Below are 25,622 nucleotides of genomic sequence, written 5' to 3' on the forward strand. Positions count from 1 at the left end.
AGCGGAGCCGACCGGGAGACCGTTTGCTCTAATGTGGGTCCGGGTTACCAACTGCCACGAGTTCCTAGGTAAACGCTAAGGGGTTCGTCTCGGTTAACTATCTCCGGATCTAGACGTTTCTTTCCTGAGGCTTCGGCTGCGATCCCTTGTCCTTTATTAGTAAAAATAAATTTTTTTTCCCCTAAAGTGAATTCGCTTCTACTAGGGCAAATGACCCACCCACATTACCCAGGAGGCACCGCGAACGGACGCCGGTCCTGTGTTTCCCATCGTCCCCCGCGTCCCTCGCAAACGTTGAAGACGTCGGAGCCAAAATGGCGACCGGGACAGGCAGTGAGTATCGGAGCTGCGTTTACGCCGAAGGCCTGTGCAGCGTGGAGGCCGGGCGTGCCGTTTCCGTCACGCACGGAGGGGTTTGCAGGAGCGGGCTGTCAGAGGGCGGCGTCCTCGGGACCCCGCCGGGGTCCCCGGTGCCGGGGGGAAGCGGAGAGCGGCCGTCCGGGAGGCCTTTGTGTGCTAGGCGCGGTCTAGGGTGAGCAGTGTCGGGCGGCCCGCGCGCCAGCCGTTCCTCCGGCCGAGCTGGCGTCTGTTCAGCCGGGGAGAACAAATACCCGGTTCCTGTATTTCAGACGTCTTTCCCCGGTTCCGCAGACGGACTGTTTTTCTCCCCGACAGTTAGGGGGGCGGGGCTGGGAGGTAAACAACTTTATGCAAAGGAGGAGGTGGGCGGTTTGCTGCCGGGGGCCGCTGGGAATCTTGGGAAACGGGCTTGCGTTCGAACGGGAATGAAAACACTGGGTTCTTAAGGAGAACACGTGTCCTGGCCAATAGTGGCTGTATTTCATTGGAATGGTGAAGATCAAGGTTTGGTGATAATAATTGATGGTAGTGGTTCACACTGTTCGAAGAAGTTTGAGAGTTACTTATTTCGATGCAGACTTTTACTGTGTGACTGAACCTGCCTGGCCTGGAACTCACCATGCAAACCAGGCTAGTCCCACGGTCACAGAAATTTGAATGTGTCTGCTTCCCGAGAACCAGGATTAATGTTTCATTCTCGGCCTACGATGTTATTTTATAGCAGGCTTTTCGCTGTTCGGGGGCTTAGAACTAGCTCAGTGGTGGTGTCTAAGCCTTTTTTATTCCCAGAGCACAAGCTGCTGAGTACTGGCCCAACAGAGCCATGGTCCATCCGAGAGAAGTTGTGTTTAGCATCTTCTGTCATGAGAAGTGGAGATCAGAACTGGTAAGGCATCTAAGCTATCTGATTTCTTGAGCTGAAGTACTGAGTTTGTTTGTTTGTTTGTTTGTTTGTGACAGAGTTTTGTTTTGTTTTGTTTTTTTTGTAACCCTGGTAATTTTAGAATTCACACTGTAAACCAGGCTGGCCTGAAGTCAGAGATTGCCTGCCTCTGTCGTCTTAGTATTGGAATTAAAGGTGTGTGCCATTAAGCTGGGCAGGACTATTTTTCACTTCAGTGTATTACTTTATTAAGTTACATTAAGCTACATGGAGTAGTTAGCTTTACCAAAATACAAACCGCATACCATAAAATAAGTGTATTAAAAGTGGGGATTTTGATAGTCTCTCCTATTTTCACAAATTTGTGCAGCCATCCCTGCAATCTAATTTAATCTTTAAAATAAATCTCTTACATTTCCCTCTCCTCTCTTTTCTGAGAAGTCTACTTTTTTCCCTATAGTTTTGCCTATTTTGAACATTTCCCATAGGTATAATATGTAATCTTCTGGGACTAATTTTTTAGTCACCTAGCAACACTTTCAAGGTTTATTCACATGTAATTTGTGTTAATACTTCTTTTCTAGTTTTGGCTAGATAATAGTATGAGTCAGCCTTTCCATATCTCTGAAGAATTTGTTCCAGGATCCTTGAGGATATAAACATAATTCCTTACCATAAGATGCCTCATATTTGCAAGTACACAACACTTACTTCAAATTATCTTTAGATTATATTACCTAATACAGGGTATATTACCTAATACAATGAAATAGCATGTAAATGGTTTAAGGTAGGGGATCTCAACCTGTGGGTCATGATACTTTGTCAAACTTCTATCTCTGGTAATATGTGCATTACAATTCATAAGAGTAAAATGACAGTTATGAAGTAGCAACGAAAATAATTTTATGGTTGGGGGTCACTACGGCATGAGGATCTGTATGTTTGGGGGTCACTACAACATGTGTTGTATTAAAGGGTAACAGCATTAGGAAGGTAGGGAGTAAGTTTGTACATGTTCAGTACAGGCACGGGTTTTTATTTCGTTTGTTTGTAGAGATGATCACAATGTCCATCCTAGGCTGAGGAAATCCCAAGAGTGGATATCCCCTAGCTATGGACAGTGAGCAATGTATTTATTACCTGTCATTTGGGCTTCCCCCTTGGGGCGGATGTGATTTAGGTCTTTATGGACTTACTCCTCAGTTTCCCTGTGTTCCCACCCAAGTAGTTGAGTCTCTGGGTCATGTGGTAGCTCCAGGTCTAACTTTTTGGAGGAACTGCCAAACTGTTTTCTTTAATGCATTTTAAAAATTATGTATGTTTAGCTGTGTGTTGGGTAGGGGTGTGGGCACATGAATGCAGAATTCCTTGGGAGCCAGAAGAGGACATCAGAGTCCTTGGAGTTAGTGTTACAGGCAGTTGTGAAACATCTGATATGAGTTCCTAGATTCTACCGTCTTACTAACACTTATTACCATCCTATTACAGCCATCAAACTTTTTTTTTTAAACTCTGTAGACTGGGCTGGCCTCAGTCTCACAAAGATCCTTCTATCTTTTTTCTTCTGAGTGCTAGATTAAAGGCATGTGCCATCATGCCCAGCAAAACAGTATAACCCAGGCTGCCTGCTATTTCAGCTTATCCTACTAGCTTGTGTCACCACAACTGCAAGTTCAGACCTTTTTTGTGTTTGTTTGTTTGTTTGTTTGTTTGTTTGTTTTTCAAGACAGGCTCTTGCTATGTAGCTGTGGCTGTCCTGAAACTCACTATATAGAAAGACTAGGTGGGCCTGAAACTCAGAAATCTTTTCCTGCCTCTGCCTCCTGAACACTGAGGTTAAAGGTATGAGCCAGTACAACTGGCTCAATCCCTTTTTTTATTTTTTCTCTTAGCTAAGCTACATTCAAACTCTGTAGCCCAGGATGACCTTAAACTCCTGATCCTGCCTCTACCTTCTGAATACCAGGATTTCAGGCATGTACCGTGAGGCCCAGTTTTTGTAGTACAGATCAGAACCAAGGTTTCATTCATGCAAGGCAGGTACTCTTGTCAACTGAACTATATCCTCATCCACTCCAGTTTCTTTATTTGCTTCACTATATTTCTTTACTTTTATAGTAGCCATGCTAATAAATCATCTCATTACAGATTTTTTTTTTTACAGTTATTTGTATGTTTGCGTGCATGGATGGAGGTCAGAGGACAACTTGCGGGATTTGATTCTTTCCACATTGTGGGTTCTGGGGATCAAACTCAGATCATTAGGCTTGGTAACAAATGTCACTTATCTTTACCAGCTGAGCCAACTCACTGTACTTTGGTTTTGATTTTTAAGACAGGGTGTATATATCTAGTCCAGGCTGGCCTAGAGCTCAGTGATTCCCCTTTTCATTCTCCTCACCTGGAATTACAAATGTGAGCCATCACATCTAGTTGCTTATTATTTTCAGTTTGTTTTTGTTTTTCTCTACAGGGTTTCTCTGTTTAGCCTGCTGTCCTTAAACTCACTATAGACCAGGCTGGCTTTGAGCTCATAGATATCCACCTGCCTCTGCCCTGGAGTAATGAGATTAAAGGTTTGTGCTACCACCATCCAGCATCTTATTATTGTTTTGATATGCGTTTTCTGATGAACCATGTATGGTAATGAATATCTTTTCGTGTGGCTACGTAGGCATTGTATATCTGTGGAGAAATTTATGCTCAGGTTTTTTTTGTTGTTGTTGTTCATTTGTGTTTGGTTGAATTTCTTTCCTTAATTGCATTATAATTCTTTGTGCATTCTGATGCTAATCCTTTAATTTGCAACTATTTCTCCTATTTTATATATTATATTTATACTTTTTTTTTAAAAAATAAACAATCTTTCAATCACTTATTTTACTTTTTTTTTCCTCCCCCAAGACAGGGTTTCTCTTTGTACACTAGGCTGGCCTCAAACTCACAGAGATCCGCCTGCCTCTGCCTCCCAGAGTGCTGGGATTACAGGCATGCACCACCATGCCCAGCTACACTTATTTTACTTTTTATGTATATGAGTTTTGTCTGCGTGTACATAACCTATGTGTAGGCTAGAAGAGGGTGTGAGTTCCCTAGAACTGGAGTTACAGGTAGTTTTGTATATCAGTACTGATAATTGAACCAGGTCCTCTGGAAGAGCAGCCTGTGATCTTAACCACTGACTTATCTCTCCAGCAGGTCTTTATACTTTTTTGATTGTTATTGTTTACAAACAAAAGTTTTGAAACTTTATTTTCAAAATAGGGTCTCTCTACATTGCTCTGGCTGTGCGGAACTCATGATATAGACCAGGCAGTCCTTGAATTTACAGAGATCTGTTTGCTTCAGCCTCCCACATGCTGGGATTAAAGGTGTGAGCCATCAGGCCCAGCCAAAAAGTTTTTAATTCTAACTGATAACCAGTTTAGTTTCTTGTATTGCTTAGCTTGAGAATCAGCTAGGAAATTACCTATCTGGCCTTTTTTGTTTGTTTGTTTGTTTGTTGGCTTTTATTATTAAAAGATTATCTTTTTAGATTTTCTTATTTATCTTATGCATATGAGTGCTCTGTTTTCATGCACAACAGAAGAGGGAATCCAATTCCATTATAGATGGCTGTGAGCCACCATGTGGTTGCTGGGGATTGGACTCAGGGCCTCTGGAAGAGCAGCCAGTGCTCTTAACCGCCGAGTCATCTCTCCAGCCCCTAAAAAATAATTTTATTATCATTATTTTGTGTGTATTGGTTTTGCCTAAGTGTGTGTGTGTATGTGTGTGTACGTACACCATGTGCTTGCCTGGCCTTTGGAGGTCAAAAGAAGTCATTGGATCTTTAGGAATTGGTGTTTTACAGGTAGTTGTGAGACACTGTGTGTGCTGGGAATTAGACCTAGATTATCTGCAAAAGCAACAAGTTCTCTTCACCACTGAGACAACTCTTTAGCCTTGTACTATCTATTTATTTTACATATAGTTTTGTTAGGGGCGTATAGGAGGGTGGGATTCGTGCCATGGCCTGGGTATGGAGGTCAGAGGACATCTTTGTGGAGTCAGTTTTTCTCTGGGTTCTTGGGATCAAACTCAGGTTGGGAAGCTTTCTCACCTTACCTGGTGAGCTGTCTTGCTGGCCCTAATTTTTTTCTTTTGTCTTTCTTTTTTCCTAAGAGCGTTTTTATTATTTTAAACTGTGCATGTGTGTGTGGAGGGGACATGCTGGGGACATGTGGGTGGACATGCTGGTGCTCCTGGGGTCAGAGGTATTGGATCCCTCTGGAGCTGGAGTTATGTGCTACTACAAGCCACCTCATGCAGGTGCTGGGAACTGAACTCAGGTCCTATGCAAGAGCATTGTATGGTCTTAACCGCTGAGTCATCTCTCTAAACCATTTTTGTTCTTGAAACAGTCTGCCTCTGCAGTCCTGGCTGGAACTCACTGTGTAGACTAGGCTGAGCGTGACTCCTTCCCAAGGGTTAGAATCAGGCATGTACTACCCTGTCTGGTATTATTTGTTTTAAAGGCAGGACCAAAATCACACAAAATATCCTTGAAACTTAAAGGTACTAGCCTGCCTCAGCCTTCCAAGTTGCTAGGATTATAAGCATGTACCAGCATACCCAGGAAATTTTCTTAAGCCTTATAATCAAATAGTTTCCTTTTGCAATGTGTTGTTTGTTTGTTTTAAGGACAGGGTCTGGATATGTGGTCTAGGCTTTCTTGAGTGCATTGTTGGTCCCATCTGGCCTGGAAGTCTTATTGGTTACCCAGAATGTGGTAAGAATCAAGGATCCCCTTAAACTCTATCCTCCTACCATACCAGCTCATATAATGAAAAAATCTAGAGCTGGTGTGGTGCCACCTATAATCCCACTGGAAAGGAGAAGACAAGAGGAGCAGGATCTAGGGTAGCCTAAACTACATGAGACCTTTCCTTAAGAAAACAAAATGCCTTTGATGCCAGCACTCAGGAGGCAGAGGCAGGCAGATCTCTGAGTTCAAGGCCAGCCTCTTGATCTACAGGGTGAGTTCCAGGACCTCCAAGGCTGCACAGAGAAAACCTTGTCTCAAAAAAAGCAAAAGAGAGAGAGAGAGAGAAGGAAGGGAGGAAGGGAGGGAAGAAAGAAAGAAAGGAAAAAAAAAAGAAAGCAAAAAGCAAACATAGGCCAAAGGTGTGATGTTCAGCTGGTGAGTGCTTGCCTGAGGTACTTAAGCTTCTCGATGAACGGGACTGGCTGTGCATGTGTTTCCTGGAGTAAGAGGGAGAGGCAGGAGCCCTAAGCTCTAGATCAGTTCAAGGCGCAGACAAAACTAAACAAAACCCTACAGATTTTAATCATTTACGTGAGTTTATAAAATTATCAGCAGCAGTCACATTTTTTTTTCTGCAACTTTTGTCTTCGTGTAAATATATGTTTGAGACGGGGTCCCACTGTTTTGCTCTGACTGGCCTGGAACTTGCTTTGTAAACTGGACTGACCTTGAGGTGATCTTCCTGCCTCTGCATCCAAAGTGCTGGGATTGTAGGCATATATCTCTATGCCTAAACAACTTATATTTTTCAAACAACTTTCTAGAGATATTTCTGCTTTAAGAACAATCAAATCATTTAGAAACGGTGTTGCATGCCTATAATCCCAGCACTTGGGAGGCAAAGGCAGGTGGATCTCTGCAAGTTCTAGGTCAGCCTGATCTGCAAAGCGAATCCAGGACAACCAGGGCTACACAGAGAAATTCTGTCTTGAAAAAAACTAAAATAAATAAACAAATAAATAAAATCTAGTCTTCCCCTTTCCAAAATGTAGTTTATATTTAACAATTGAAAAAGAAGGTATCACTGTAGTTTAATTGTTCTAGTATTTTGTTGTTCTGTAATATTTAACAGTATCTCATTTCAGTCATAAAATTTGGGGAAACAAGATTTTATCTGTTGATTGTTGAGATTATATGTATGCACTAACATACACATCTAGATAATATTTTAATTACAGAAAATTACAGAAAGTTGTACGTAGATTGACTCCGGTCTTTTAATTAAGTGGCTATGACCTTGCCTTTTTTTATGTTTTGATTACAGATATGGTCTAATGTTTAGTTTTTCCTCTGCCAGCGAGGTAATGAAGAGGTTTAACATATTTAAAGAGCCTGATTGTTAGACATGCTCTTGGTAGATTGGTTTGGTTTATTTTGACACGGGTATTTTGACTTTGTAGCTCTGCATGCCTGGCTGGCCATGTAGACCCAATGCCCGGCTGCTTTTTGGGGGTCAGGTTTGGGGGAGTTATGATGATGATGATGATAGGGTCTTGTTATTTAGTTCTGGGTGTTGGGATACTCATGTAGCTCAGGCTAGCCTCAAACTTCTGATAGTCTTTTATCTCACCCTCCTGTTTGTTAGAATCATAAGCATATGTTTTATACAGTAAAAAATACTTAATAAAATTGAAATGGCAGGGCTTGGTGGTATATGCTTTTAATCCTAGCACTCAGTATTCTGAGACAACTGGCTCTTTTTGAGTTTGAGGCCAGCCTGGTCTACAAAAGGAATTCCAGGACACCCAGGGATGTTTCACAGAGAAGCCCTGTCTTTTAAAAAGAAAAAAGGGAATGAAGTGGGTTTTTTTGTTCTTGTTGTTGTTTTGGTTTTGTGTGTGTGTGTTTAGGTTTTGTTTGTTTGTTTGTTTGTTTTTTTACTTTTTCTGAGACAGTTTCTCTGTGTTGCCCTTGGTTGTTCTGGACTCACTTTGTACACCAGGCTAGTCTCATACTCATAGAAATCCACCTGCCTCTGCCTCTGAGAGTGCTGGGATTACAGGTGTAATCCCACTGAGCTTTAAAATTAAGTGTTTGGGGCTGGAGAGATGGCTCAGAGGTTAAGAGCACTGGCTGCTCTTCCAGAGGTCCTGCGTTCAATTCCCAGCAACCACATGGTGTGGTTCAATCTATAATGAGATCTGGTGCCCTCTTCTAGCCTGTAGGCATACATGCAGGCAGAATATACTATATAATAAATAAATAAATGAATGAATGAATGAATGAATGAATGAATGAATGAATATTTTTTTTAAGAAAATAGTGTTAATAAAGGTATTTAGGGGCTGGAGGGATGGCTTAGCGGGTTAGAGCACTGTCTGTTCCTCCAGAGGTCCTGAGTTCAAATTCCCAGCACCCACATGGTAGCTCACAACCATCTATACTGGGATCTAATGCCCTCTTCTGGTGCGCAGGTGTGCATGCAGATAGAACACTCATAAAATAAATAAATAAATCTTTTAAAAGATATACTTTTTTAATTTTTATTTTTTATATTAATTACAGTTTATTTACTTTGTATCCCAGCTGTAGCCCCCTCTCATCCTCTCCCAATCCCATCCTCCCTCCCTCCCTCTTCTTCTCCTATGCCCATCAAAAGATATACTTTTAAAAAGGTAAAATAAAGGTATTTAAATACAGTTTTATAACGAGGATGAAGAGAGAAATGGGCTCAGAAGGAAACATGATATCAGGGGTGTAGGCTTCTCAAAAAGCAGTCATAAAAGTAAGATATACCAAGTATGGGAATGATTTCTCAAGGGAGAATGGCCAAAGAGCTAATTTTACAAATCCAGATTGGGGTGATAGCTTGGTTATATAGTATTTGCCTGCATAGGCCCTGGATTCATTTAAATATTGTTTCTAGCATTTAAATATTTTTTTGCATTTTTATTTCTTGTGCATGTATGTGTATATACTTATACACAAGCCACTGTGCATGGTGTGGGGTCAGAGAACTAACTGTAGAAGTTGATACTTTTGCCCTATAGATTTTGGGGATAGAGTTAAGGTCATCAAGTTTGGCAGCAAGTGGCTTTACACACAGGGCTAGTTCACTAGCCCCTGAATTGCTTTTTCCGTAGTCAGTTGTGTCATTTTCCGTTGTCAGGTATCCCAGAACTAGAGGTGTAACTGGTGGAGCACTTCCCTAATGTGCATGGGTGAGATAAAGGAAAGGTATTCTAGAACACTTCTCAGTGACAGTTCTTTATGTGATATCTTTGAACTCAGCATACCTTTGCCACTTATATTTTTCCTGTTTGATATATAGTAAGGCTTTTCTCATTTTGTAGGGTATCAGTTAGCAGAGCAATCAAGCCTTTTGCAGAACCTGGCCGGCCTCCAGACTGGTTCTCTCAAAAAGTAAGTTACCATTCAGATCTTTTATATCCACTGGAATGTGAAATTGATTCTTTACCAGGCTCTGCCTTGTTGCTTACAAGGTTTTCTGTATCATGAAGGGGAGAATAACTTGCAGTGCTAGAGCCTGGTTGTAGTGGAGCACACCTGTAATTCAGGCAGTTGGGAGATAGCCAGGGGTATATCAACATGTGAGACCAGCCTGGTTTACACTGGGAGTTTCAAGCCAGCCAGGGCTAAACAACAAGACCCTGCCTCAAGAAAACCAGAAGGAGACAACACTCTTGTAATCCCAGCACTCAGGGAGGCAGAGGCAGGCGGATCTCTGTGAGTTCCTACAAAGCAAGTCCAGGACAGCCAAGGCTACACAGAGAAATCCTGTCTCAAAAAAAAAAAAAGGAAAGAAAGAAAGAAAAAGAAAACCAGTGGAAATTATGGCTTGGGGGTACTGTAGGGGTTAAAGTATTGACGTGTAGAAGCACAGAGACTGGAGTCTGGATCCTTAAACCCACTTAACATGCCAAGAAGGCATGGGAGCCCAGCAGTTTCTACACTATTTGAATGCAGGGGCAATAAGTGATCCTTAGGCCAAGCTGCCTATCCAGATGAGTTGAAACAACAAGCTCCAGCTTTTTGAGAGACCCTGCCTCGGGGTAAAGACTCCCAGAGTCAGTCTTCGTGTCCACATGCACGTGCACACACATGTACATACAGTTAGGCATGCATGTGAACATGTGGGTTGTGTCTGTTCACATTAAAAAATAAGAAGGTTTAGTGATTAAAAGCACCTAATGTGCTTGAAGAGAATTCAGGTTTGGTTCCCAGCACCGCATTCAGTGGCTTATAACTGCCGGTAAATTGAGTAGTAGTTTTGTGTGTACATGCATGGAGGCCAGAGGACAGCTTTCAGGATTGAGTTCTCATTGTGGGGTTCTGGGGATTAAGCTCAGGTTGTTGTGTCTACAGCAAACACTTTCTACCCACTGAACTATCTTAGCAGCCCCAAAAAGACAGTGAGCCTCTCTCTTTTGAGACAGGGTTTCACTATGCATCCCTAGCAGTCCCAGAACTCAACATGTAGACCAGGCTAACCTTGAACTCACAGATCCCTTGTCTCTGCCTTCCACCATGACCATCTAAACCACACAATCTCAAATAGCCTTCTTCACCAAGTCTTTCTCTGTTGTTGAAATATTGAAAGCTTGTTTCTTTCCAAGCTTGCTTCTCACATTTTCTTTTCTCTCTTTTTGAAATTTTTTGTAGCACTGTGCTTCTCAGTATTCTGAGCTCTTAGAGACTACCGAGACTCCAAAGTGAGTATAAACCCAGCTACACACTGTTTAGTTGGGAAGTGTCCACTGGGGAAATATATATTTTTTGGGGTGAGAAAAGTGTAGCAGATGTTATTTGTGATTAAATGGTAGAAAAGGGTCAAAGAATACAAGTGGAAACAAATGTCCTCTTAACTTAAATTTGGATTTATTGTTGTTTGATTTTCCACAGACGGAAACGGGGTGAAAAAGGAGAAGTGGTAGAAACTGTTGAAGATGTTATTGTTCGGAAACTGACTGCTGAGAGAGTTGAGGAACTAAAGAAAGTGATAAAGGAAACTCAGGAGAGATACAGGTAGTTATCAGATGATTTGGGGGGTGGTTTGGAAACACATAAAGGCTGACTTCTGGTACACACAAGAATTTAGTTAGTGTTGTTTGTTTGTGACAGAGTCTCACTGTATAGTCCTGGCTACCTGAACTCTGTACACTAAACCAGAGATCCATCATCCTCTACCTTCAAGCACTGTGATTAAAGGTGTGCACAGAACCAACCTCATAAAAGTTTTTTTTTTTTAATGATTAAGGAATGTAGTTACAGCTAGGCACAGTGGTGCACACCTTTCATCCCAGCACTCGAGAAGGCAGAGGCAGGCAGATCTCTGAGTTTGAGGCCAGCCTGGTCTACAGAGTGAGTCCAGGACAGCCAAGGCTACACAGAGAAACCTGTCTTGAAAAATCAATCAATCAATAAATAAACAAATTAATAAGAAAAAAAAAAAAAGAAGCTTAGCTTCTTAAAAATAAATTGCTGGGCCTGGAGACATGGCTCAGTGGTTAAGAGCACTGACAACTCTTCCAGAGGACCCGGCTTCAATTCCCAGCACTCCCTGGCAGCTCACAGTTCTGTAACTCCAGTTCCAGGGGATCAGACACCCTCACATAGACATACATGCAGTCAAACACCAGTGTACATAAAATAAAAACAAATTATTTAAAATTTTTAAAAAATGTATTTTTATTTTATGTACATTGGTGTTTTGGCAGCATATATGTCTGAGCAAGGTTTTTGCTCAGAAAGCAGTGCGTCATGGAGATTGCTCAGTGGATAAAGGCACTTAATTGTACAAACCTGAAAACTGAGTTTGATCCCCTGAACTCACGTAAAAGCTTGGGATGTGGTAGTTTACAGTAGGTGTCCATTAGGCAACTCAGTGGCAAAAATGAAAGAAAGGGGCCCCATTTGAATCAGGGTAGGAGAGAACCAACCCCCAACAGTTGTCCTTTGACCCGTGCTGTGGAACGTGTTCACCTGTACTTGTACACACAGAGACACACTAGAAAACAAAACAAAAAAATGAGTATAGTAGTTCATGCCTGTACTCCCAGCACTTGGGAGACCAAAACAGGAAATTTTCTATATCGTTGAGCCCAGCCTGGGCTACAGAGGAAGACCCTGTCTCAAAAGAAAAACAACAAAACTTACAAACTAAGAATCATGAAGAGAACCACTCTTTGTCTCTTTTTGTTTCCATAGGCGGCTGAAAAGAGATGCAGAACTAATTCAAGCTGGACATATGGACAGCAGACTGGATGAGCTTTGCAATGACATTGCAATGTAAGTTCTGTTTGTGCTCTGTGCCAGTTTGGCAAAAAATGTTTTTTTATGAGGGTTAGGGTGAATTGTGAAGAAGAGTGACAGCTGGCTAACATACTTCAATTTCTTCTTTAGGAAAAAGAAGTTGGAGGAGGAAGAGGCTGAAGTAAAAAGGAAGGCTACAGATGCTGCATACCAGGGTAAGCTGAGTCTGGTGCTCTGTTGACCCTTGACTGTGTAGTCCTGCATGCTGACAGCAGTTGAGTGTGTACTGAGATAAGTGTGTGACCTGCACTGTGTGTTGATGTTTATAACACAGTCTGTTGTTTACATTTACCTGCAGAATTTGTCATGTCTCTCTCCTTCCTCTCCTCCCCCCAGAACAGTATTCTTTTTGTTTTCTGTGCTAGGGATTGAACTGAGGATCTTGTACATTCCCCTAAAGTTAGACTTCCAAGTGGCATTAAATAAACAGGCTTTTATCAAAAGGAATTCCAGTATGCTTGTAGACTTTCAAAAGTATCAGAAAGCTACACCTATCAGGGTTCTTTCAGCCTTTGTGTTTACCATTCACTAGTTTTGTCATGTTCCATGATCTCCCAGTTGTAGACTGTGGATCAAGCAAAATGTCTTAGGCTCCTGACTGATCTGCCAAATTGAAGGGCAATTAAAACTTTTCCTCCTATAAAGTTTGAGTGTTTTTAAATCTCTGGAGCAAACTGGCAGTAAACAGAAGAAAGACACAGATCTATTGTTCGTATGTGCACAGAAGTCTCATTAAAATCAGGCCCCTCGTTAAAAATAGAGTTCAGTAGTAAGCCCTTGCCTAGCATGCATGAGGCTTAAGTTCTAGCACAACAAACAACCAGAAAGAAAAGATTCCTGTTAATTTCTTTCCTACCAGAATAAACCCTCCTTTATGTCCAAGAAGGAATGTGTAGAGAATGGGGTCTCTTCATCCTCTCTAGGTCTCCACTTTACTTGTGGGACTACACACTTGAGCCCGGTATATGGAACACAGTGTAATCGGTTTTTTATCTTATTTTTTTTATTTTTTATTCCTAGATAGGGTTTCTCTATGTAGCCCTGACTACATAGAAAACTCACTTTGTAGACCAGGCTGGTCTCGAACTCATAGAGAGCCACCTGTGTCTGCCTCCCAAGTGCTGGGCTTAAAGTTGTGCACCATACCTGGCTAAAATTTTATTTTTTTCCATTTGCTTGTGTAGAGGTAGGGGCACAGATGAGTGCTGTATTGTGTTTTATAAACCAGAGAACAGGTTGTAGTAGTCGATTCTCTCCTACCCAGTGGGTCTCCAAGACTGAACTCAGACTTAGTCTTGGTAGCGCGAACCTTTACCCACTGAGCCATCTCACTGGCCTTAATTAATTTTTAGAACTCAGAGGCCAATCAAAAGGAAAGAAATATGGAGCTGGATGTAGTGATAACCATTTAGATGTCTGAGGCCGGCAGCTCTCTGCCAGTCCAGCTTATCTGGCGGCTTCCAGGCCAGCTAGGGTTACATTGTGAGACTTGGTCTCCAAAATGAAAATGAAAAGGGAAAGCCGGATGCAGTGGTGCACACTTGTAATCCAGGAAGGATGCAGGATCGAGAACTCCTCTTCACCAGCCTTGGGAATGAGATGAGGGAGAAGCTTGAGTTAGCAAGTGCAAGACAGACTACATGGTGTGAACCAGTGAGGTCGTCTTTTTTAAAAGCGGAATCTTAAGTCGCTGAAGAAGGTACTGAGAAGTATGTAAACCATTCACTACAACAAGGACCTTTGAAATAGTTAAGTAGTTAATCTATTTAGTGTGAAAATTGCCCTTGGTTTGAAAAATAAAGCTAAAAAAAAGTAATAAAACTTCTAATCGCTGCTTTAGGGTATGATGGTGGCTGGTTTCACTTCTTCAGTCCTGATGATTTGGTCTGTTTGCTTATGTTGTAGCTCGGCAAGCAGTAAAAACACCTCCTCGAAGGTTACCAACTGTGATGGTCCGCTCTCCTATAGACTCTGCCTCCCCTGGAGGTGATTATCCACTTGGAGACTTGACCCCAACCAGTATGGAAGAAGCTACCTCTGGGGTAAGTATGTTTGCATTTTTTGACATTGATATGCAAAGGGACAATATGCCAGCAGAGAACTGAATAATAGGGAAACCACTTTTTGCCTAGAAACAACTTTTCTTGGTCTGATGCTAAAGACTGAGTAGGTTATGCACTCCCCTGTAAGATAAGGCTGCACCTAAAAGCACTTAGGATTCTGACTTTTTGAGAGATAGGTAAAAGACTGTAAATTATTTATAAATGTGTTTAGTCGAATAAAATTTCTGCTGAAGAAAGAGATCATCTAATTATAAATATAGTAATAATGTTTAAGGAGTTTGAAAATAACAGGTTGAGCTGGGCGTGTAGCACATGCTTTTACTCTCCTCACTTGGGAGGCAGAGACAGGTAGATCACTGTGAGTTCAAGACTAGGCTGGTCTACAAATCAAGTCGAGGACAGCCAGGGCTCTGTTATACAGAGAAACCCTGTCTTGTTAAATAAATAAATAAATAAATAAATAAATAAATAAATAAATAAATAAATAAATAAATAATAAGAAGAAGAAGAAAGAAATAGCAGGTTGGATGGAATGATTGGGTTGTGGGTTAGAGTTAGTGGAAGAGAAATACTATGGGAAAGAAGTATAGACAGATTCTGGTTGTTTCCATTCAGAACTAATAAAATAATAGACACACTAACCCATCCAGATTAGTAGGGAACCTTTCATAGTTTGAGAAGTCAGATAAAGGTTCTCTGTTGTCTCTTAGGTAACCCCTGGGACTTTGCCGAGTACCCCAGTCACCTCGTTTCCTGGGATTCCTGACACCCTTCCTCCAGGCTCTGCACCCTTAGAAGCCCCCATGACCCCAGTAACAGATGATTCACCCCAGAAAAAGATGCTTGGACAGAAAGCAACTCCACCCCCTTCCCCTCTGCTGTCAGAGCTCTTGAAGAAGGGCAGCCTCCTGCCTACTAGCCCCAGACTGGTATGGAGACTTCTTTGGGTGTTTGAGAGCTGTGGTGATTTAGTACTTGGAAGGGAATGCCTGGGCCCTAAAATATGACCTGGGGGAAACAACAACAACAAAAACAAAAAAAAAAAAAAACAAACAAAAAAAAAAAACAGGAAAAGATCTCCTAGTTAAAGGTTAACTTTAAAAAAAAAATGCATTAGGTTGGTCCTTGGATCCTAAGGTATCTGAAGGATAATTATTGTGGTTTTCTTCCCCTAGAAAACTCTTGTCACTAAAGTTCTGACCATTATAGTTTAGACTTTCCCTTCTATCTTAAATTATTTTCTGTGGATGCTAAGTTTTAGTTCAAGAACTTTGGTTCAGCACTGGAGCCTTTTTTTGGGATGTGGTAGTAAAAGAGCTTGAGTATAGCCTTCACCTCTGTTCTTCCCTGCTAGGTAAATGAGAGTGAAATGTCTGTGGCTTCTGGCCATCTGAACAGCACAGGTGTTCTTCTGGAGGTAGGCGGGGTTCTTCCCATGATACACGGTGGGGAGATCCAGCCAACAACCAGTGCAGTTGCGGCCTCCCCCGCTGCCTCGGGTAAGTTACCATTTATGCTTTTCATGTCTTTAGAGAGAAAATAGTCATCCTGGATTTAAGGCCCAATTACAGTGTTTAAACTCTACTTTGGGGATAGTTTTTCTATTAAACAACAATAGTGTTTGAAATTGTTTATCCATTCTGTATGTAAAATATTGATAGCTCTAATTGACCACAGTATAGGTGATGATAAAAGAAGCAATAAAGTTAATAGTGAAGCTGTTTCTCTGCCAAATGTGACAAGATTCCAGAGATCTGTGAGATTGTAAAATGGGGAAAGACATTTAGAACCCAAGATCTGGGCTTGAATCTCATGTCTTCCATAGTGTGGATCTTGTGACATTGTTTAAATAACTATTGATTGTTCCTATTTTATTAATGTTGGCGATATATTAGTGCTTGCAAAATTATGGGAAAGATGCTAAAGATCCTAGAGATTAGAAAATAGGGGGAAGAGATTTGGAGCTAGAGACCTTCTTTGAACCTCAGCTCTTCCATATTTAGTGGTTTTGTGACCTTGGAGAGATATCTTTTCTATTGAGACTTAGTTTCCTATTCTACTAATAATGGCATATATACTTTACAGGATGTGTTAAAAATGATATAGAAGATGTGAAGCAAAAATAGTAATACAATATAAATATTAGATTGTTATTTGATGAATGTTGAGCTTGGGTAGCGTGCAGTGTGCTGAATCTCAGCAGAAGTGGCAGGGTTTTTCCTTTCCATTTATTTTATTTATTTATGTTGGGTTTGGGTAGTGTGCAGTGTGCTGAATCTCAGAAGAACTGGCGGTTTTTTTTCCTTCTCAATCATTCATTCATTCATTCATTCATTCATTTGTTTTTTAAGACAGGGTCTTGATATGGAGCTCAGGCTATCCAGGATTTTATTTTGTAGCTATTAAACTCCCCTCCTTCCTTAGTCTCTTACCTGTCATGCCAGCCCTTTTATTTTATTGTTATGACTGCTTATTTTTCCTCAGAGAAAATGGCCACCCATTTTTAATAGATGAAGTGGATAATCTGGCATTTGGGTTCATTTCTAACTTGAAGAAATATCTTAGGTGAGGTTAAAGAAAGCAGGGATGTAGGTGATGAGCTTATTCAGCAGGAGTTACTTTCATTCTTTGAAACTATGAAAAAGATTCTTGATTGAGTCCTAGAGTAGCTGTTGCTTCTAGTTCATGTGCTCTCTTTCCTCATTTTGTGTCCCTCTTTGTCTGTTAGGTGCTCCCACTCTTTCCCGGCTTTTAGAAGCTGGTCCTACACAGTTCACCACTCCTCTTCCTTCCTTCACTACTGTTGCCAGTGAGCCTCCAGTTAAACTTGTGCCACCCCCTGTAGAGTCTGTGTCCCAGGCTACCATTGTCATGATGCCTGCGCTGCCAACACCATCCTCTGCTCCAGCTGTCTCCACTCCTGAAAGTGTAGCTCCAGGTGCGTCCCTGACCCACGCCCTGAGCAGCCACAGGACCAAACTTTAGTTAGAGAAAGGTGACCAAGACTGTTATCTCCCATCTCCATAGATGTGGGCCATCTTTATCCTTAGAAAAACAAGGGTAGAGATGGGTGGGTATTGGTGAGTTGGGTGGAGAAGGTGAAGTGCAGAAGCATAAGCACGCTTGAGACTGTATTTTTACTTTACTTTGTAAACAAAACGAGGGAGAAGTAAACATGGGCAGAAGTAAGTTTTGGACCTTAGGTGTGTCTGACCGTAAGTGTCTGCAGCTCTGGTGTGATCTGTGGGTGGGCACTTAATAATGGATAAGCTTCTGAGTGCCTTTTCTTTCTGCTAATCAGTGAGTCAGCCTGACCCCTGTCTTCCCCTGGAAGCTGTCGGGGAGCCACACACTGTGACCGTTTCTATGGACAGCAGTGAAATCTCTATGATCATTAATTCTATCAAAGAAGAATGTTTCCGGTCAGGGGTTGCAGAGGCTCCTGGTGGATCAAAGGCTCCAAGCATAGATGGGAAGGAAGATTTAGATCTGGCTGAGAAGATGGATATTGCTGTGTCTTACACAGGTGAAGAGTTGGATTTTGAAACAGTTGGAGACATCATTGCCATCATTGAGGACAAGGTAACTAGTGAAATCCTGAAGTTTCCTGGGTACTACATAGACTACACTCTTCTTTCTCTCTTTTATTTTCTTAATAAGAATTATTTAATGCAGCTGGCCTCAGTGTCACTTGCCTGTAATTCCAGCACCAGGGGAAGCAGAGGCAGTCAGATCTCTGAGTTGAGGCCAGCCTGGTCTACAAAGCGAGTCCAGGACAGCAAAGGCTTCATAGAGAAATCCTGTCTCAAAAAAAATGAATTATTTAATTCTGTTTTTGCCCCTTTTTATCTTTGTAGTCTTACACACTACTTGTCTTCCCTTCCTTCCCTCTGAACTTGTTTGTATAGCACAACTTTCTATCCACTGGTTGCTTCTACTAGTTGGTAAGGATAGCAAGCAGTTGTGGCTTCAGCATCTAAATGTGTACTGTTAAACTGAAGAACTTGGGATTTTTTTGTGTTCTCAACGGTTTGTACATTGTGGGACAGGTAGATGATCACCCTGAAGTGCTAGATGTGGCAGCTGTAGAAGCAGCATTGTCCTTCTGTGAAGAAAATGATGATCCTCAGTCCCTGCCTGGCCCTTGGGAGCACCCTATCCAGCAAGAACGGGACAAGCCAGCACCTCTTCCAGCACCAGAAATGACAGTCAAACAAGAGAGGCTGGACTTTGAGGAAACAGAAAACAAAGGGATCCATGAACTGGTTGACATCAGGGAGTCAGGTGTTGAGATTAAGGTGGAACCTACAGAGCAAGAGCAAGGCCTGACAGGAGCTGAGATGGTAGCTGGAGTTGGTCCAGTCTCAAGTATGGAACCACCAGAACTCAGGAGTCAAGACTTAGATGAAGAACCTAGAAGTTCTACAACTGGAGAGATTGGTGAGACAGATGGTTCCAGTGGGAAAGGCGATGAGATGCCACTTTCAACTGTGAAGTCAGAGGTATTTAATGTGATTGGGCTGGGAAGAGAGGAGGAGGGCTTGACTTAGGCAAGAAGTACGAGCTTAGGCACATACCCAAAGCCACAGGCTGCCATTAGTGGTATGCGCACCCTATCCTTTTATGTCGAGCATTAAAATGTGAGATGAGTAGGCCTTGGAATTTCTTCTATGGTCTCATTGTCATTGGAGAACAGATTGTGGGAGCTATAACAACTTAGTAGTAACTAAGGAATTTATTCTTTTTTGGTCTTCAGGCATCCCCTGAAAGCATGTTGTCACCATCACATGGCTCAAATCCTATTGAAGATCCTTTAGAGGCAGAGACTCAGCACAAGTTTGAAATATCAGGTAAATAAAGCGCAGGAAGTTTGAAGTTTCTGACTTGAAATCTCTCCTTTGGCTTCTCAGGGATTGTGGGTTGTGGGCAAGTAAAGGAGGTAGGACAGGACAGCATGAGAAGAAAGGAGAGCTGCAGAGGAGAGAAAGACTACCTGAAGATTTTGCACCTTAGCTTTCCCCTTCCTATGGACCCTGACCTCTCCCTGCAGACTCATTGAAAGAAGAATCAGGGGCTATTTTTGGAAGCCAGATAAAGGTATTTCAGACTTTTCTTTATTCTTCTTGCCATATGATTAGATTTTCCCCACAGTACTACCTTTTTAAATGAATTTTAGCAAATTCATATCTTTATTTTCTGGTAAAAACTGGTAAGGAATTGGATGAGAAAAACTGTAGTGGACATTCTGGCGTAGTGGGAGTACTGTAGCAATATGTGCTTCCCCTGTGAGAGCTGTAAAGACCATGTAGTCTTTCTGTATATAACACACAAAGACATTTTGATACATCCAGAATAACTTGGAGTGAATAAAAGGGCCAGGAAGACCATATGGAGGTCTGGTTACAATTTAGACTATTGAAAGAGAATTATCTGGTTTTATTTTAGAATTACTAAAATAGTAGTAACAGAGATTAAAGTAATGTGAGGTGAGCTTTCTCCATCAGAAAAAGACATAAAATGAAACTATTTTTGATAACTTTATATCCAGGGTCAGAGTACCTCTCAAGAGCAAGGGGAAAGAAGGAATACCTCTTAGCTTAGTCTTAAGTAAGTAGCTTTTTTTTTTTTTTCTTTCTTTCTTTTAAAAAGATCCTGGGTTTTATTCTTTATCCAGGTTCTAAATTACTTTACCTTAATCAGTCAGTTAAGTAGAGGGTAGTATAAGCAATAGAGGGCTCAGCCAAAAAAATCAGTGTGAGGCCATTTCTAGAGCTGATCTAACCAAAAACAGATCTTACTTAATAATGCCTTACTAGGTAGCTTTGCTTTCCTTTGTTGACTAATGCACACTGTGTCTAAGGATGCTCCAGGTGAGGAGGAGGAAGAAGATGGAGTCAGTGAAGTTGCTAGCCTAGAGGAGCCTAAGGAAGAGGATCAAGGAGAAGGCTATTTGTCTGAGATGGATAATGAACCCCCTGTGAGCGAAAGTGATGATGGCTTTAGTATACATAACGCCACACTGCAGTCACACACACTGGCAGACTCCATCCCAAGCAGCCCTGCCTCTTCACAGTTGTGAGTATTTATGATGCCTTCTTCTTCATCTTTAGACAGGGTCTCATGTACGCCAGGCTGGGGTTCAACTCAGACTATGTAACTGAGGGTGATCTTGAACTCCTGGGCATCTTGCTTATACTACTGGGATTACAGATTACAGGTGTGCACAACTGTGCCTGCCACACACACCCCACTTGATATGTGCATGTGTGTGCTTATGCTAATTCGGGACAAGAATGTTTTCAGGCATTTGAACCGAGAGTCTTTTGAATGCTAGGCAAGCATTCTACCATAGAGCCACATTTGTAGTCTTTACTTGTTATTTTTCCATTCTTGGCTTGAAACAAATAGTTGAGAAACGTGACTTTTTTTTTTTCCCTTTATGCTTAGTAGCACTCCTCTGTCTGTTTCAGCTCTGTGTGCAGTGAAGATCAAGAAGCAATTCAGGCTCAGAAAATATGGAAGAAAGCCATCATGCTTGTATGGAGGGCTGCGGCGAATCATAGGTGAGCAGGCATTACCAGCTCCCCGTTGCTGGCTTAGACTCCTTGAGTAAACCGTGGGATTGCGTGTCGGTTGGTGTTGCTCCTTAGTGCTTTCTGCTACACAGAATAAATTCTCGTCTTTTGGTTCTAGAAAATAAATCCGTAATAAACCTATTATTTTTGGACAGGTATGCCAATGTGTTCCTGCAGCCTGTTACAGATGACATAGCTCCTGGCTACCATAGTATTGTACAGAGGTAAGCCGTGGTCCAACTTACAAATGTGTGTAGACTTCAGTAATTTTTTTTTTTTTTTTTTTTTTTGCCTTAGGTAGTAAATTTAAAGCAAAGGTGTTTTGTTTTGATTTTTGTGTGTGTTGGGGGGTGTCAGGTTCTTGTTTCCAGACAGGGTTTCACTATGTGTAGACCTGGTTGGCCTGGAACTCTATATACCAAGCCAGCCTCAAACTCAGATTGTGAGTAATCCCTGCTTCTGCCTCCTGAGTGCTGAGCTTGTTAAAGGCTGGGATTAACTCTTTACTATTGCAGTGGTTATATTATCGTTTATTAAAAGAATTAAGCTTTCGTTACTTTTCTTGATGCCTGTTATGCAGATTGGCTTTATTTTTTAGGCCTATGGATTTGTCAACTATTAAGAAAAACATTGAAAATGGACTGATCCGCAGCACAGCTGAGTTTCAGCGTGACATCATGCTGATGTTTCAGAATGCTGTTATGTACAATAGCTCAGACCATGATGTTTATCACATGGCAGTAGAGATGCAGAGAGATGTCTTGGAACAGATCCAGGTACATTTTGGCTCATTTTTGTTTCAGTAGGGATGAAATGAAATGAAGAATTTATATTGATGACTTTCACTTGTAATAGGCATCAGGAACACAGGTAATTTTTTTTCTTACTAGAGTTGTATAGATTTGATGAGTTTGATGGAAGAATTAATGATACAAATTCTATCTTGGGCAAGTGAATTCAGCTTTTGAAGGTTTTTGTTGTTGCTGCTGATGTTCTGCTCTTGTTTCTAAGAATCTAAATTCACACAGGCTGCACAAATACTGTTACTGAACTACATCATGCCCCCACCACACCCAGTTTATTCATGTTAGGAATCGGGCATAGGGCTTCATGTGTGCTACCAAAGCACTGTTCCATCTAAACTATATTCTTAGCCCCCCTTGAAGTTTTAAGTCAGTTTTTAAAGGGTTAATGTTATTTGTTAGTTACATAAAATATTCTGGCACATGTACTCAACCAAGAGTTTGTAATGCCTATTTATCACAAGTAGTGTACTTTAACCTTGTATCACCACACACCCTTTGTGATGTTGATCTTCAAGGAATACTGTATCTTTGTTAAGTTTCCCAAGTGACTTTAATTGCTGAAAACTGTTTGCCTTATTTTATTTAAAAGCTACTTTTCACTTCTAAATTCTTTAGGAATAGCTAAAATTAAGCTTTTTAGTAAGCCAAAAAGTATTGAAGAGTATTATATAAATTTTATTCACAAAATCTGAAGTATATTAATTTCCTACTGGATTGGATCTTTATGGTCTCCCGTTTTTTTTTTCTCCCTACAGCAATTCTTGGCCACGCAGTTGATTATGCAAACATCTGAGTCTGGAATCAGTGCTAAAAGTCTCCGGGGGAGAGACTCTACCCGAAAACAAGATGCTTCAGAGAAGGTGAGCAGACCAAAATTAAGTTCAAAACACCCAGAGAACCTTAAGCTACTCTGATAGTTCTAACCTTCTGCAAGCCACTGTATGCACATTGATGTTAGGTTGGGAGCTTGCTTCTCTATAACTGTTGAACTCTGCTGTGACTGAAGAGCCCAGTTATATGGGAGAAAGTTTGAGCTGAGTGAGTGAATTATTATTAATCCTCTGAGAGAGTGCTTCAGGGTGGGGGACGAATTAGCCCACAGTGGTTGATGACTGTTAGCTCCTATTATAGAGTCATACGGCCATGTGGCTGTGGGATCTCTTTCTTCTTCCTGTTCTTGAGTTTTAAGATTTTGTCTTTGTTTTGTGTGTGTGGTGCTTTTGTCTCTGTCCTGAGGTTTGGGGTGCTTGTGGCTGAGAGTTTCTGTGGAACCTGATCAGTATTTGTTTGTCCTCTAACAGGACAGTGTCCCCATGGGCTCTCCTGCCTTCCTTCTCTCTCTCTTTGTAAGTATTGAATGGCTGCAAGGGATGATGTTGCCAGAAAGATTCTCAGCTCCTACTGGGCCTGGGTGGCAGAGGGAAATCCAGCATGCAGACTGTGGCAATGTCTTGAAATTCTTTTTATTCTTTGAATAGGAAACTCTTTCCTTCTGCATTCTGGTCTCTTTGCATGTGTGAGTGTGGGAGTATGTGTATGTGGGGGCTGGGAAGGGACCATTTATAAAATAACTGGACTGAAATATGAAGTATTCTTGGGGTAAAAAACTTAGGATGCACCTGCTCCTCATAATTCTTGCTTCCACCTTTTACCAATTCTTTACTTACAAGTGGAAGATAGCTCAGAGAAGCAGAGGCAAGTGAGATGACTCAGTGGGTAAAAGGCACTTGCCTTGGGAGGTTGTTGGCCTGAGTTTGCTCCCCAGACCCCCGCTGAAGGTGGAAGGAGAGTACTGATTCTAGAATTGTCCTCTGAACTCCACATGTACGCCATGGCATGTGCGCTTCTACACATCCATCACACCCAATAATAGCAAGTCTTTAAAAATATCTCAGTAGCAGTGACCACTGGATAGATTAATAGCTGGTGGAATTATAGTTAACATAATTGATCTAGCCTAAAGGCTTTTATTCTTTTGTTCCATGAATTAAATGCTGACTTTGTTCATGGTAGAGCAATGAAGTAAGATAAAGAACATACTGAAACACTACGTGGTTTTAAGATCATTGGATAACCTTGAGGGCCTTATTTTTCTCACCTATATGATAGAAATAATGAGTTGAGGGGCAGGAGGATTGCCCACAGAATCAAGTGGCCTAGTGTTCAGAGTAAGATCCTGTCTCAGAAGAAAGCAGGAGAGAGCGCTAGAGAGGTGACTTGCTGAGTTAAGGACACTTGCTGCTCTTGGGAGCATCTGGGTTGGACTTCCACCAACCACTCGCAATTGCCTGTAATTCCAGTTTCAAGGGATCCAAAGCCCTTTCTGGCCTTCGCAGGCTCTGCACACTTGTGCACGTATACACATGTAGGCAAAGCATATATATGAATATATAATGAAAATAAAGAAGTCAAAATTAAAAAGAAGAAAAGAAAAAGATGGAGATACTGTCTAGCCTACCTCACAGGGATGTTGTGAGGATAAAAATAAATTATGAAACTAACTTGAAAAAAATTATTAAAATGTTACACAATTGCAAGGTGTTATTTCTGTTTTTACTGTTAACTATTGGCAACTTATGTTCTAAAAATTTTTTAATCCTTGCATATTAGAAATGCAAAGTGGTCCAGCCCAGCAGAAGTGTTGACTAGTTCATGTTTCCTGTAGGCCTGTGCCATAAACAGAACACTGTGACCGCTATTCTTTTCTATTGGCCTGCAACAGTGACCCTGGACCCTCATTCGAGTGGCTGGCTGTTGCAAGGCTGGTTAATAAGATCTTTTATCTATTGAAGACAGCAAAGTTTTGCACAAGAGGAAGGAGCTGGGCTGCAGGGAGAGAGCAGCAGATGGAAAGAAGCCTGATTGTCCTGATCTCATGGAAAACAACTGTCAGGAGGTGCTAGGGAACTAGTGCCAGGGTCAGTCTGCAGGAAAGGCCTTTCTTATAGGGACCAACAACTGGACAGGTATGTTAGCCAAGAACCTCATTATCTACTGCCCTTTCTGCCTCTCCCACCTTTCATTTTCCCTACCTGTTTCTTTACATATAATTTGAGCCTGGGGGGGGTGGTGACTGGTAGTCACTCTGTAGGACCCCAGGTGAAGTTTAAGGGCCATGAAGAAAATACATCTTACAGTTCCCTCACCAAAACCAAAACAAAACGCGGTGTTCTTTAGCTACTCTGTGGGGAAACAGAAAATTCCTTCCACCTCTTCCCTTTAGTATTCTCTGCAGATTGTTTTCCCCCAAGAAAGCAAATTCCCAGAATTCCTATTGTACTTTGTCTCTTAGTATGTAACCAACTCAACTTCCTTTCTTTGATGTCTAGGATGGGGGAACCAGGGGACGCCGCTGTGCAATTGAAGCAGATATGAAGATGAAGAAGTGAATACCTTCTTTGAGCTGGACCTGAAATAGAAATAAACAAGATGTTATAGCTTGGGCTTGTGGGCTCAGTTCCACACTTGATCTTAGTCAAAAGGCTGAGAAGCAATATGAGTCCAGAAGTGAGAGTACAGAAGAGGAAGTCCCCAGGCCAAATGGCATAACTTGAGAAAAGAAAATTTCTTTTCAGAGAGTTGGAGTAGCACAGAAGCCCGTTGTAGGGCAGAGATCATGGGCTGTGTCAATGCCTAATGTGTAGCGAGCAGATTGTAGCTAATTTGTACTGTCTTGTGAAATGTACAGATTTTTTAAAAAAAATAAACCTGTGAAGTGTGTGTATATAACAGACATAAGGAAAACTGGCCTTTCATGTGTCCTTTGTGTTTGAGATGTGTTTTCTTTACCGTGACTGATCATATGTGGGGTTAGAGTGTTAGAGCTGAGAAGTGGTCTTACAAACTGCTGCA

General features: G+C 41.5%; 1 protein-coding gene across 2 annotated transcripts; it reads left to right on the forward strand.

Annotated features, from left to right (window-relative positions):
- The first annotated feature begins 245 nt into the window (after positions 1-245).
- Positions 246-25,508, forward strand: Brd8 (bromodomain containing 8). 2 transcript variants are annotated; one of them, XM_055625530.1, is made up of 22 exons: positions 246-333; positions 1,150-1,246; positions 9,347-9,416; positions 10,677-10,726; positions 10,917-11,039; positions 12,222-12,302; positions 12,417-12,481; positions 14,232-14,368; positions 15,100-15,318; positions 15,744-15,888; positions 17,118-17,327; positions 17,691-17,971; positions 18,439-18,891; positions 19,146-19,239; positions 19,440-19,486; positions 20,250-20,464; positions 20,860-20,952; positions 21,120-21,188; positions 21,563-21,740; positions 22,526-22,630; positions 23,072-23,116; positions 25,100-25,508. In XM_055625530.1, exons 1-22 carry the CDS (start codon positions 315-317, stop codon positions 25,157-25,159), a joined length of 2,856 nt encoding a protein of 951 aa, XP_055481505.1. In that variant the 5' UTR covers positions 246-314; the 3' UTR covers positions 25,160-25,508. The 2 variants fall into 2 exon arrangements, with proteins under 2 accessions (XP_055481505.1, XP_055481506.1); XM_055625531.1 differs by lacking the exon at positions 15,100-15,318.
- Positions 25,509-25,622: the final 114 nt, after the last annotated feature.

Source organism: Psammomys obesus, unplaced genomic scaffold (genome assembly GCF_907164565.1).
Source record: "Psammomys obesus unplaced genomic scaffold, mPsaObe1.curated_primary_1811, whole genome shotgun sequence".
NCBI lineage: Eukaryota > Metazoa > Chordata > Mammalia > Rodentia > Muridae > Psammomys > Psammomys obesus.

Excerpts from the sequence above, each read along its gene's own strand:
- Brd8 (XM_055625530.1), top strand. Across the intron at positions 12,482-14,231 it reads TACAGATGCTGCATACCAGG|CTCGGCAAGCAGTAAAAACA; the intron begins GTAAGCTGAGTC and ends CTTATGTTGTAG. Across the intron at positions 21,189-21,562 it reads TACCATAGTATTGTACAGAG|GCCTATGGATTTGTCAACTA; the intron begins GTAAGCCGTGGT and ends TTTATTTTTTAG.